Raw genomic sequence first — 12171 nt, 5'->3', positions numbered from 1 at the left:
CAGATATCAGTGTGCTTATTAAGGAAGTAGGGTAGGCATAGTTTCAAGAAACTGGTGTTTGAAGTATGAGTGTGTGCATATGATGTGGAATGTATTTCTTCTTGTGGGTCACAGTCAAAACACCATGAAAAATGCTTCTAGAAAGCTGCAAACCCAAGTATCTGCGCACTACATCCATAAGGGAGGCCAGCTCATCACCCCCACAAGTTCAGCTTGACACTCAATATACCCAAAGTGGGAGGAGGAACCTATGCTTTTTATACTTCCATTATTATAAAATTCAAAGTCAGAGATATTTCCAAAACCAAGATGTATTCTCTACTTAAAAGAAAACTGCCTATTGCTTTTGAGTGACGGTTTCTCCAGTTTCTACCTAATCCCATCTCCATAATTTTAAGAGCCCCCAAGCACCTTGTCCAGTGATCTTTACCAGTGAAGATGTCTCAGCACACACTACTTGCTCAACACTCTTCTAAATGCCATTAAGTGTATGGGCATATTTAATCATCACAACCCTAACACCTATGTGGTTGGTATAGTCATTATCCTTATTTTTCCCCTAAGGGGCTAGATATGTCTCCTAGCAAGCATCTGAGCGAGAATTTAAATCCAGGTGATCTGGCTCCCCAGCCCAAGCAGTGATCTCACTGTTACCATGAGCACAGTGCTTTACAGTTTCCACATGAACTCATTTGACTCACTCTGTGAGCCCAGCCAGAGAGGTGACTGTCAATCCCATTACACATCTGATGAACAAGGTCTAGGTCTCCCAGCCATCCACTCAGGGCTCAGTCCTCTAGAACTTGTGGCTTCTCTGGATGACATTTAGTAAGCTTGCACATTTGCCCTGCTACTGTGGAGGAAGACCACTGCCAAGGCCCAGTCATAATAGGGCTCCTCAAAGGGCAACAGATTTTCTCATGATGCCAGAGTGAGGGGTCAAGAGAATGGGCACCTTCTGTGGCAGCTCCCACTGCTGCTGGAGCAGAGAGCATCTTGGCATGCCAAGAACTGACTAAGTGCCTTGAAATTAGACTTTCTGGGTCAGGGGTCAGGAGTGAATGGCGTGTCTTCAGAGTAGTCAAAACCCCTCCTTGATTTACCACCATATTCCTTCCCTCTCCTCTCCCAAAGTCTACATGATGCTTTATTATGAGTGTTGTGCACTTGAAAGGAGGATTGGCAGCGAGTGAACCATTCTCATCTAGTTCACAAGACTTCGTCTAGCTGAATAACCTAAGGTACCAGCAGTAAACTGATGGGGATTATAAAGTGAATTTCTAAATGCCATTTTTTTCTTTTTATATCATCTCACTTGCTCCTGAGGCTTGCCAACACGTTAAGCCTATTGCTCTCTGTGGTTTGGACACACAGCTGCGGCCATCTTGGTCTGCTCTGGGTCTGGGGACAATCTCTAGTTAAAAACATGGTGGATCCTCGAGGTACCTGGGTAGCTGAGTCGGTTGAGCATGCGACTTGATTTTGGCTCAGGTCATGATCTCTGGCCCTGGGATCAAGCCCTCTGTCAGGCTCTATGCTCAGCAGGGAATTTGCTTAAGGATTCTCTCCTTCTCCCTCTGTCCCTACCCCTGCTCATGTTCTCTCTAGAATAAATAAGTAAATCTTTAAAAAAAAAAAAAAATGTGGTGGATTCTCAAGTGTTGACATTGAAACTAACAGAGCCTCCATATGTCCCCCTAAAGAAATGTGTTGGACTTTCTACTTAGTGGAAAATGGGCCCTCCTGACTCTGATTCCAACCTTTTCCCCATATCATTCTCTCTTCCTTCTCCTATGAATTTTATAGATTATAAGGGAGGAAGTATGGAGCAATAGAGTGAGCCTTGGAGGCTGGAGAATTACAAGGAAATCACCCCTTTAATGAAGAAAAACTCCCATTCTGTAGGAGATGAGAAGGAGCTTCTAAAATGGAAAGCACTGGCTGGCTCAGGTGGGTGGCTGCATGAGAGTGGCCAATAGCATTACTGTGTTTCTATCAGAGGCTTGAAGGTATCATTTGGTCACCCTGTGGCCTCCAAAGATACACGGTTCCTCCTTTTCCCCTCTAGCCTTAGTAATAAGGGCTTCCCCTAGCACTGAAGCTTTTCTATTAGCCTGAGAAGGCTAACAAACCCAAAACATTCTCCCCCACAAAATTAAAGGAAGGCAAATAGAAACACTCCCCTACACACAAATTCCATAAAATAATATGGTTCTTGGGATAAAGGTTCAGATATTACTTACCCACAGTGAATGTGTTTCTACTTCCCACCCACAAGGAGAGGAGGATTCACACAAGGCCTAGAGGTTGGAGATTTGAATCTGTGCTAGGGCACAAACAGAGGTCATAGCAACATAAGGAAGGCCTTTGAGGACCATTTGCAGACCTGTCCTTCCTTCAGAGTCCTAAGTATCCTGGATGGCCCAGAAGGGACAAGAGTAGGAAAGGCATGCTGTGCAAAGGGTTTCACAAAAGTCCCCACAAAGAAATTTATCCTTTAATTGTTCTTTTGCTCTAACAGTCCTGCTATGGTAAACACATTCCATTAATAGACATTACTGGTCCATTTAAGAAGTAGCAGATGCATTATTAATGTCATTTCAATATAATCAACAGGAGAAGCAAGATTGTCTCTGTGGGAAGCATTTCTGAGTCCATCATTTCTGTGACCTATCTTAATTGATGGGTTGTTATTCATTACTTAGTTCTCAAAATACAACCTGGGGAAAAACTCTACAGAGATATCAAATACTTAAAAAGAATAGAGTCAAATGTTGGTCCACTGAGCACTAAAAATGATAAAGATTCAAACTCACATCAACCAAACCCTCACAGTAGCAACAACTCCAATACCGTATGTCTTAGAGCAAGCTCACCTTGTTCTTCCTCCTGCAGTGCTACAGTGCTTTGTGAAACTCACCTCCATCCCCTCTATTCCGCTCCACTCTCAAATTCACAGAACTGAAGTAGTAATGAAATGAAATGAGTAGGAAATCCTCTTATTAAAAATACACTGTGATAATAAAAAAAAAAAAAATACACTGTGAGTAGTTGTGGCTTCCCATAGTTCTTCATACACAATTCTTCCTTAGGTTACTCTTTATTGCAATTACTATCCCCACCTGCCTTCCAGCCTCACATGCTCCATTATGCACACTCTGCTTCAGCTGAATTGGCTTGCATGCTTTACCACACCCTTCATTTTCCAACCTCCATGCTTTTGCCCACAGCTGGTCTCCCCTCAGTCCTCCATAGCTTCAAGGGGTCTGTCTCCTTCATGAAGGCTTCCAGGATCCTTTGCCTTCTCTAAATTCCCAAAGGACAGGATCTGTACAATATAGGGAGTTACCATTGGATACATATCTGTCATAGAGGACTATGAGTGCAGGAATGGCCTTTACCACTCCTTGTATCACAGAGCCTTCATCAAGTAGATTGTCATGGAGCCTTGTGAAATGATAAGAGGGGGAGGAGCACAGAAAGGAAGGAAAAAAGGGAGGGAGGATGGATTGATTCCTGATCACCCTGCCTCTGGCCATTAACCTGCATATTTAAGTGTCTGAGGACAGAGTGACTAAGCCTTTATTTTTGTGTGCATACTCATAGATTTCAGACATAATTCTGCCAGAACATTAAGTTAAATTTTTCTCCCGAAGCAACTTTTTCGTCATCAAGACTCCAAGTCTATGCTAATAAGACCTATCCATTGACAAAGCATAATCAGATGAACAAACTCTGATCTTACAGCTAGTATCTCCCAGGGGGTGTGACTCTTGCATGAAAATCATCTGGATGCTTGCCTAAAAAGCAGATATTCAGGCCCAAGCTGGACTAGCGCCTCAAGAGCCTTTAGTGGGCAGGGCCAAGGAACCCAAAATGCTGAGCTCCACCTGTAACTCTTGTGCCCACCTGTCTACCCACCATCTAGTTCCTTCCATTAACAGTGTCACTATGAAAACTCTGAAAACCACCACTCTACCCAGGACTTTCACTTCAGCCTTGCCAAGTCTGTCAGGAAGCTTTGGTGGAAAAAAATCATTAGGTTTGGAAATCCAAAAATCTGCTGCTGTTCCAACAGCTCTTCTATATACTAGATGTATGGGGTTGTTTCTTCCTCCATAAAACAGAGCTAAAAGTCTCTGGAGTGGTCATTAAGATTAGCTGCAAAAGTACAAAGCCCAGGGTAGGACACTGCTTTTCTTAAATGGAAGTAGGAGGTCTGTGAAGTTGGATGAGAAATATGTTATATATTTTTTTACTGCTCTTTAACTGAAATTTAACATTTCCTTTAATTATGAACATAGGCAACAAACCACAGCAGTATTAGCAATATCTGTCTCTTGGCACCGATAGAAATTAGAGATATCTTCTCACATTACAGTTATTGGAGATAATCTCTGTTGGGGCCAGGCGGGAAGGGAAACTCCTCAAGATGGCGGATACGCCAAAATGGCTGAGGTTCCTGTCACCACCTCCACTTGGGACGCCAATGGACCAATGACCTGCTGACAGCTTGAGCAGACCCTTACACCTCTCCTTTGGACTTCCCCAACCAAACCCAATGCCCTTCAAACCCCAGAGGAGGAAGTCACCTTTGACTGGTCGAATTGCAATCCTTCCTTTGCATAGTGAGGGTCACTCTGGTTGGATTGCAATCCTTCCTTTGCATATGAGCCAACCAATAGGAAACCGTTCTGCCTTACAACGTTATGTAAACCCCCTACCACCTTGTCTTGGCGCGACTTCCTCGACTCACTCTGCGACTTCCTAGACTCACTCTTTCCCCCGTGAGTCGTGGAACCTCGCCCGAGGGTGCCTGCAATAAAATCTGTTCTTGGACCCTCGCTTGCCTTGGCGGTCTCATTTCCATTTAGTTTCTAAAAAAACCTAACAATCTCAAAATACATTTTAAGCCCATGACTACTTTGAAAGAAGAGTAGTTATTAGACCTGCTGCTTTAACACTTTAATAAAGAAGCACATGTATCTCTAATACTCTGATTACTGTATTTCTATATAATTGGTTCATTGTAAACTTTTATGTATTTGAAAACAAGCTGATGAATGGATAGATGGGAAAATATGTGATAAGGCAAGCATAGTGTAAAATGTTAATGTAAGAAACTAGATGGTGGGTAGATAGGTGTTCACAACTGCAAAATTCAGCTTTTCATAATATAATGTTAGGAAAAAAATCTAAAAACAGGTCCCTAGGTTTCACCAGACCACCAAAGGGGTATATGGCACAGAAAAAAAGTTAGAAATCCCTGACTTAGAGGTACTAGTGTTCTTCACTAGCTAGCTAATCTGCAGGGTGAGTTCATCATTGGGCAAAGTACCCTAAGCCTCCATGTAGAAATCCAGGAATTAGGCTGGTAGCCTTTTCCTAGACTAGGAAATCTAAAAGGTTTGCAGAATCAAAGTGGTTCTCCCACCCTAGCACTCCAACCTTAATCTCTGACCTCACAGCTCTAAAGAGAAAAAAGATTACACCAGAGCAGGATACTAGTCAAACTCCAGAAACCAAGACCAAGAGCCTGAGAACATCTGCCAGCACTCTAGGCAGGGTGAGTCCAGGCCCCCTGGACAGAAAGAGGAGACATCCCCTAAAGACCACATCTTCAATCACCTCCCTCCCAGCTCTGCCCTGAGAACTGCAACTTGCTATAGGGTCCCAGAATCCTCTTTTCAGGATAGAAGTGGAACGAGGAGCAGGGCCTCCAGCTGGCTCTCCTGGAGGTTGCCACCATTTTCCTGGTTTCTCTGTGGTACTTAGAAGAGTTTCTTTCTTTTTTTTTTTTTTTTTAAGATTTTATTTATTTATCCATGAGAGACACACAGAGCGAGAGAGGCAGAGACACAGGTAGAGGGAGAAGCAGGCTCCATGCAGGGAGCCTGATGTGGGACTTGGTCCCAGGATTCCAGGATCACACCCTGGGCCGAAGGCAGGCACTCAACCGCTGAGCCACCCAGGCGTCCTGAGTTTCTCTTTTAGACCACCAGTATGGACCACTGCTTCCTAATGCCCACCAGCAAAATTTGTCTGACTCAGTTCCTCCATTCTGGAGGTCACATTGCTCCTATTCTATCTGAGTCAAATCACTCTTACTTGCCCAGAGGCTCCAAAGTTCAGAGGGAGAAATACACCTCTTACTTCTATCCTAGAAGATGGTGCAGTTCAGAAGAGCTAATGAGAAAATACCAAACACCAAAGCCACATTTAAACTAGATAAGAAAAAAAAAAAAAAAAAAAGAAAAAAAAATAAATAAATAAACTAGATAAGAAAGAAAAAATAAAGCACAGAGGGGAAAAAAAAATCATCTTATTTTGTGGGAAAATACATGGTCTTGCCAGTAAACTAAAGCAATGATTATACATCTATTAAGCATAAAGTTAAAAAAAACAGAGATCTCAGAACATGTTCATGCTGCTAAACATGTAACATGGCTCAGTCCTTCTGGAAAGCTTCTTGGCAATGTACAATTACAAAAATGTCTTTAATTGCATTTTTGGAAAAAGTTTAAAGGGTCTCTTTATAAACTGTAAAGAGCCATGCAAATTTGTTAATTCCCCAAAGACTAATTAACCCAAGGTGTCACCTCTTCCTATCTACTCTACCCACATTGGACAGCAGCATTTTTTCTCTGACACTGGTTCCTTGAAAATGGTCACAAATTCCCACAAATGGCAGAACATATGATTCTATTTGTGTTAAAGAAAACAAACCCCAAAACTATATACTATTTATGTATATATGTGAATACTTATAAATGTACAGAATAAAGCCTGGAAGGATATATGCTAAACCAGTTCACCTCAGCTTCTAAGGAGGGCCTCTGATGAGGCAGGGTGTGACAAAGGCAATTTCTCACTTTTTTTTTAAGATTTATTTGAGAAAGAGAAAGAGCACAAGTGGGAGGGGCAGAGGAAGCAAGAATCTCCAGCAGACTCCATGCTGAGAGTGGAATCTGAGGTGGGGCTCGACCTCACAACCCTGAGATCATGGCCTGAGCTGAAACCAAGAGCCTGATGCTTAACTGACTGTGCCACCCAAGCGCCCCAGTTTTTCACTTTTTGCTATGATCTACAACACTGTTATTATTTATGTACTTTCCAAAATATCTTTCCATTGGTCAGAGTCAACTTAGTCAACTGTGGTTGGGAATTGTCTATTTAGGTGCATCCAGCTACTTCCTGAACTCTGATATTAGAACTACTCTTCCTAAAGTGATTAAATGTTGAATAAAGATGTGGTATATATCTGCAATGGAATACCACTCAGCCATCAAAAAAAAAAAAAAAGAAATCTTGCCATTTGCAACAATATGGATGAAACTAGAGGTATTATGCTAAGCAAAATAAGTCAATCAGAGAGAGACAATTATCAAATGATCTCACTCATATGTAGAATTTAAGAAACAAAACAGAGGAGCATAGGGGAAGAGAGGAAAAAATAAGACAAAATCAGAGATGGAGACAAACCATAAGAGACTCTTTTTTTTTTTTTTTTTTTTTATGATAGGCACACAGTGAGAGAGGCAGAGACACAGGCAGAGGGAGAAGCAGGCTCCATGCACCGGGAGCCCGATGTGGGATTCGATCCCGGGTCTCCAGGATCGCGCCCTGGGCCAAAGGCAGGCGCTAAACCGCTGCGCCACCCAGGGATCCCCATAAGAGACTCTTAATCACAGGAAACAAATTGAGGGTTGCTGGAGAGGAGAAGGGTGGGGGATGAGGTAACTGGGTGACGGGCATTAAGGAGGGCACGGGATGTGATGAGCACTGCGTGTTATATAAAACGGATGAATCACTAAACTCTATCTCTGTCCCGGTGCATGGAGCCTGCTTCTCCCTCTGCCTGTGTCTATGCCTCTCTCTCTCTCTCTCTGTGACTATCATTAAAAAATAAAAAATAAATAAAAAAATATGTTAAAAAAAACTTATTTAAAAAAAAATAATAAAAAAAAAATAAAAATTAAAAAATAAACTCTATCTCTGACACTAATAATACATTATATATTAATTGAATTTAAATTTTAAAAATTCAGATAAAAAAAAGTTTCACTTGATTCCACTTACTAAATCTGTTCTTAAAAGCAGTAGCAGGGCTGGCTGGCTCAGTCAGTAGAGCATGCAACTCCTGATCTTACATAGGTGCAGGCTTGGGCCCACTGGGTGTACAGAGTACTTAAAGAGAAATTCTTTAAAAAAAGGGGCACCTGGGTGGCTCAGTCAGTGAAGCCTTCAGCTCAGATCATGATCCCAGGGTCCTAGGATCAAGCCCCATGTTGTGCTCCCTCCTCAGTGGGGAGCCTGCTTCTCCCTCTTCCGCTACCCCTTGTTTGTGTGTGCTCTCTCTCTCTCTCTGTCAAATAAATAAACTCATTAAAATAAATCTTAAAAAAAAGTAATGGTAGAATTCTGGCACTATTACAAGGTTTACCATTACTAATTATAGCTAGGAGACCCAAAAATACCTATAGCCTGATCTTAAGTAAATATCCCTCCTTAGTAGGGGTAGAGATATGCATAGATATGTGGATAATGTGAGGCTTCTGGGCTTAGCTATATGAAGCATCCCTTTCTCAAAATTTAATTAGGCCTAAAACGTTTGACAGATTTAGGTTTTCACATCTGTATGATGTCATCTCTCCAACAATCAAATCCAAAGTTCCAATGTTATCACAAGAGAAAAATGTTATTTGAATCTATAGTCACTAGCTTGTAAGAGGGGAAATGAAAATAGAGAAATCATGAGGGGCATTTTCTCCATGCTGGTGTCAGTCTGACCTAATCTTGGTCCTTATCTGGTCAAGACAGTGGCCATGACCCACTGTCCTAGATCTATATGAGCTTTGGCACTTCCTATTCCCAGGCAGAGGAGGGTAAACAGGAAATGGAAAGTGCCTGGCATTAGAGAGTCATCTTTTACTTAATATTTTTTTCTTTAGATTTTACTTTTTTACTTTAGAGACAGAGTGAGAGAGAGAGAGCACAGGAGCAGAGGCAGAGGGAGAGGGAGAAGCAGACTCCCCATTGGGCAGGGAGCCCAACACAGAGCTTGATCCCATGACTCTGGGATCATGACCTAAGCCAAAGGCAGATGCTTAACTGCTTGTGCCACCCAGGTGCCCTGAAAGGCATCTTTTAGAATAAAGACAGGCCTTGGCCCAAGCTATAACACATAAATTTGTAAAATCTAATCATGTCTCTTTTTAAGTGTCTTCCTTTTCAGACTGGACCCTCATCTAGTCTCTTAACTACAATTGCATTGGCTTAACTCCAGTCAGATCAGCACAGCTATCAGTTAATAGCTCACAGGTGGTCAATATAAGGCTTGACTGTTACAATGACAGTAGGGTCTTATTTGTAATAATAAAAAAAAAAGTATAAACGCATGGGTTGCAAGTTACCTGTAACACTGAAAATTTAGACATAACTCCTGAGCCCAACAACAGGGAAATATTGAAGCAAACTTACCTCTTTCTTTGTTCAAAGGCAAATCCTCTGAAATAAGAAATATAAAGAAGAGGGACGCCTGGGTGGCTCAGTGGTTGAGCATCTGTCTGTCTTTCGTTCAGGGCGTGATCCTGGGATCCCTGGATCGAGTCCCACATCGGGCTCCCTGCATGGAGCCTGCTTCTCCCTCTGCCTATGTCTCTGTCTCTCTCTTTGTCTCTCATGAATAAATGAATAAAATCTTAAAAAAAAAAAAAGTTCAGTAAGATGGCCAGATAAGACAAATATTCAAAACAAATTATTCTAAATACAAGCCCTATAATCAGCCAGGGGAAAAAGATATTGTTCATAGTAGTAATTAAAAATATAATACAGCTGGGAAAAAATACAGCTAGAAATAAGTCTTCATAAATTAAGATCTCTGAAGAAAATTATAAAACCTGGCTGCAGGGTGTTTTTAAAAATCTCAGCAAGTGAGGAAATGCCATTTTTTAGTAGGAAAACAACACTGTAAAGTAAGCAATTCTTCCCAACCCAATCTGTACATTTAAATTAAAACTCCAAAGGGGGGATCCCTGGGTGGCGTAGCGGTTTGGCGCCTGCCTTTGGCCCAGGGCGCGATCCTGGAGACCCGGGATCGAATCCCACGTCGGGCTCCCGGTGCATGGAGCCTGCTTCTCTCTCTGCCTGTGTCTCTGCCTCTCTCTCTCTCTCTCTGTGACTATCGTAAATAAATAAATTAAAAAAAAATTTAAAAAAAAAATAAATAAATAAAACTCCAAAGGGCTTCTTCTGTATATTTGAAACACAGACACTAAAATTACCTGAAAAAAATATAATCAGTAATTTTCTTAAGAATGAAAATGTCCTATCAGGTATCAAAATTTACTGCAACATTATAATAATGAAAACTGGTATCAAAAACTGGATACAATTTTTCACAATGATCAGGTTAGCAAAATAGTTAAAGTTTGATGATGCCAGTGGTGGCAAGGTGCACAGTGGTATAAACTGGTAAAAACTTTTTGGAGGTTGCCATCATGTATCAAAACAAAATTTAATTGAAGTATAGCTGACAATGTTTTAGGTATACAACATAGCGATTCAACAACTCTACATGTTATGCTATGCCTACCTCAAGCATAGCTACCATCAGTCACCACATGATGCTATAACAATACCACGGACTTTAATCCCCATCCTGTGCCTTCCATTTCTGTGACTTATTTCATCTATCCAAATTTTAAATGCATGCAATTCCTGAGCCAATAATTGTGCTAGGAACTTACCCATCAATATACTTGAAAAGCATAGTAGGCAGGATACATGTTTAGAGATGTTCACCATATCTTTTCTTTGTAATAAAAAAAGGAGGAATGCCTGGATGGCTGAGTGGTTGGGCTCTGCTTTCAGCTCAGGACATGATCCTGGAGTTCAGGGATGAGTCCCACATCAGGCTCCCTGAGGGGAGCCTACTTCTCCCTCTGCCTGTGTCCCTGCCTCTCTCTCTGTGTATCTCTTATGAATAAATCAAATAAATCAATAAATCAATAAATGAAATGGAAACAACCTAAATATCTACTTTGTTAAGTAAATACAACATAGTGTATTATGGAACTGCTAAAAAGAATAGGGTAGATCTGCAGATGTTGCTACTGAAAGATACCTAGAATCTATTAGATGACAAAGCAGGAGGTGGGACACCACATACAATGTAATTCCATTTGTATATAGGTTTATATATAGAGAAAGAAATATATCTATAGAGAGAAAGCTTATGTTGATATACACATAGGAATATTTTTAAAGACTATCGAAAAATGTATTAAACAGTGGCTGCTTTTGGAAAGAGACTGGAGGCAGAGAGAAGAGGGAGACTTTTCATTTTTTAGATATCTTTTGTGCTATTTTAAACTTATCATTTGCATAATGCTAAAAAGTGTTCCTTCAGTTGTGGTACTGTGGTACACGAACAAAAATATCAGCGAAACAAAATTAAATTTCCAGAATTTGTATGTGTATGTATGAATTTCACAAGGAATAACAGAATTTCAAGGCAGCCCCGGTGGCTCAGCAGTTTAGCGCCACCTTCAGCCCAGGGCGTGATCCTGGAGACCCGGGATAGAGTCCCACGTCAGGCTCCCTGCATGGAGCCTGCTTCTCCCTCTGCCTATGTCTTTGCCTCTCTCTCTGTCTCTCTCTCTCTCTATGTGTGTGTGTGTGTGTGTGTGTGTGTCTTTCATGAATAAATAAAATCTTTTAAAAAATAGCATAATTTCAAATTATTAATATGCATTTCAACAAATGACATAGAGACAACTGTAATTCATTGGAAATATTGTTAGACTCAAGGTCAACAAGAAAACAAAAACTACTCTAGATATTTCAAGCAGAAAGGGATTTAATAAAGAGAGTTATGTTTCAAATTTGTCAGGATGGCTTGAAAATAAAAATAGAGGTGTTGGTATCACCCAGAAGTCAGGAGTTGCAGGAAGCTGCCACCACCACCAGAGGCTACAGTGTCTGCTGCAGAGGGGTCTGTACTCATCTGCTGCCACCACAGTTGCTGCAGCCAAAAGAAAAACATTTGTCTTTCCACCTTTAGTTTCATGCAAGTGCCTGATGCTGGCAAAACGTAAAACTAGAAAACCACTGCAAGGGAGTCTGGGAAATGTTTAAAGCTTTCTAGGCCCTGTGATATGGGAGAATGTG

The 12171-nt window shown here is 41.2% G+C and overlaps 2 protein-coding genes across 2 annotated transcripts in view; both read right to left on the bottom strand.

Moving 5' to 3' along the window:
- Nucleotides 1–9617, bottom strand: part of P2RX5 (purinergic receptor P2X 5) — a 29055-nt gene extending 19438 nt beyond the window's left edge. Inside the window, exon 1 of the mRNA XM_072778958.1 lies at nt 9481–9617. Coding sequence (XP_072635059.1) covers nt 9481–9617 — 137 coding nt within the window. The remainder of the gene's footprint in view (nt 1–9480) is intronic.
- The window catches only part of ITGAE (integrin subunit alpha E), a 67409-nt gene continuing 64802 nt past the window's right edge, over nt 9565–12171 (bottom strand). Inside the window, exon 31 of the mRNA XM_072778948.1 lies at nt 9565–9700. Within this exon, the coding sequence (XP_072635049.1) occupies nt 9680–9700 (21 nt within the window). The 3' untranslated portion in view covers nt 9565–9679. The remainder of the gene's footprint in view (nt 9701–12171) is intronic.

This window comes from Canis lupus, chromosome 16 (assembly GCF_048164855.1).
Source record: "Canis lupus baileyi chromosome 16, mCanLup2.hap1, whole genome shotgun sequence".
NCBI classification, from domain to species: Eukaryota; Metazoa; Chordata; class Mammalia; order Carnivora; family Canidae; genus Canis; species Canis lupus.
The sequence above is the reverse complement of the archived record's forward strand: the minus strand, read 5'-3'. Positions and strand labels throughout refer to the sequence as shown.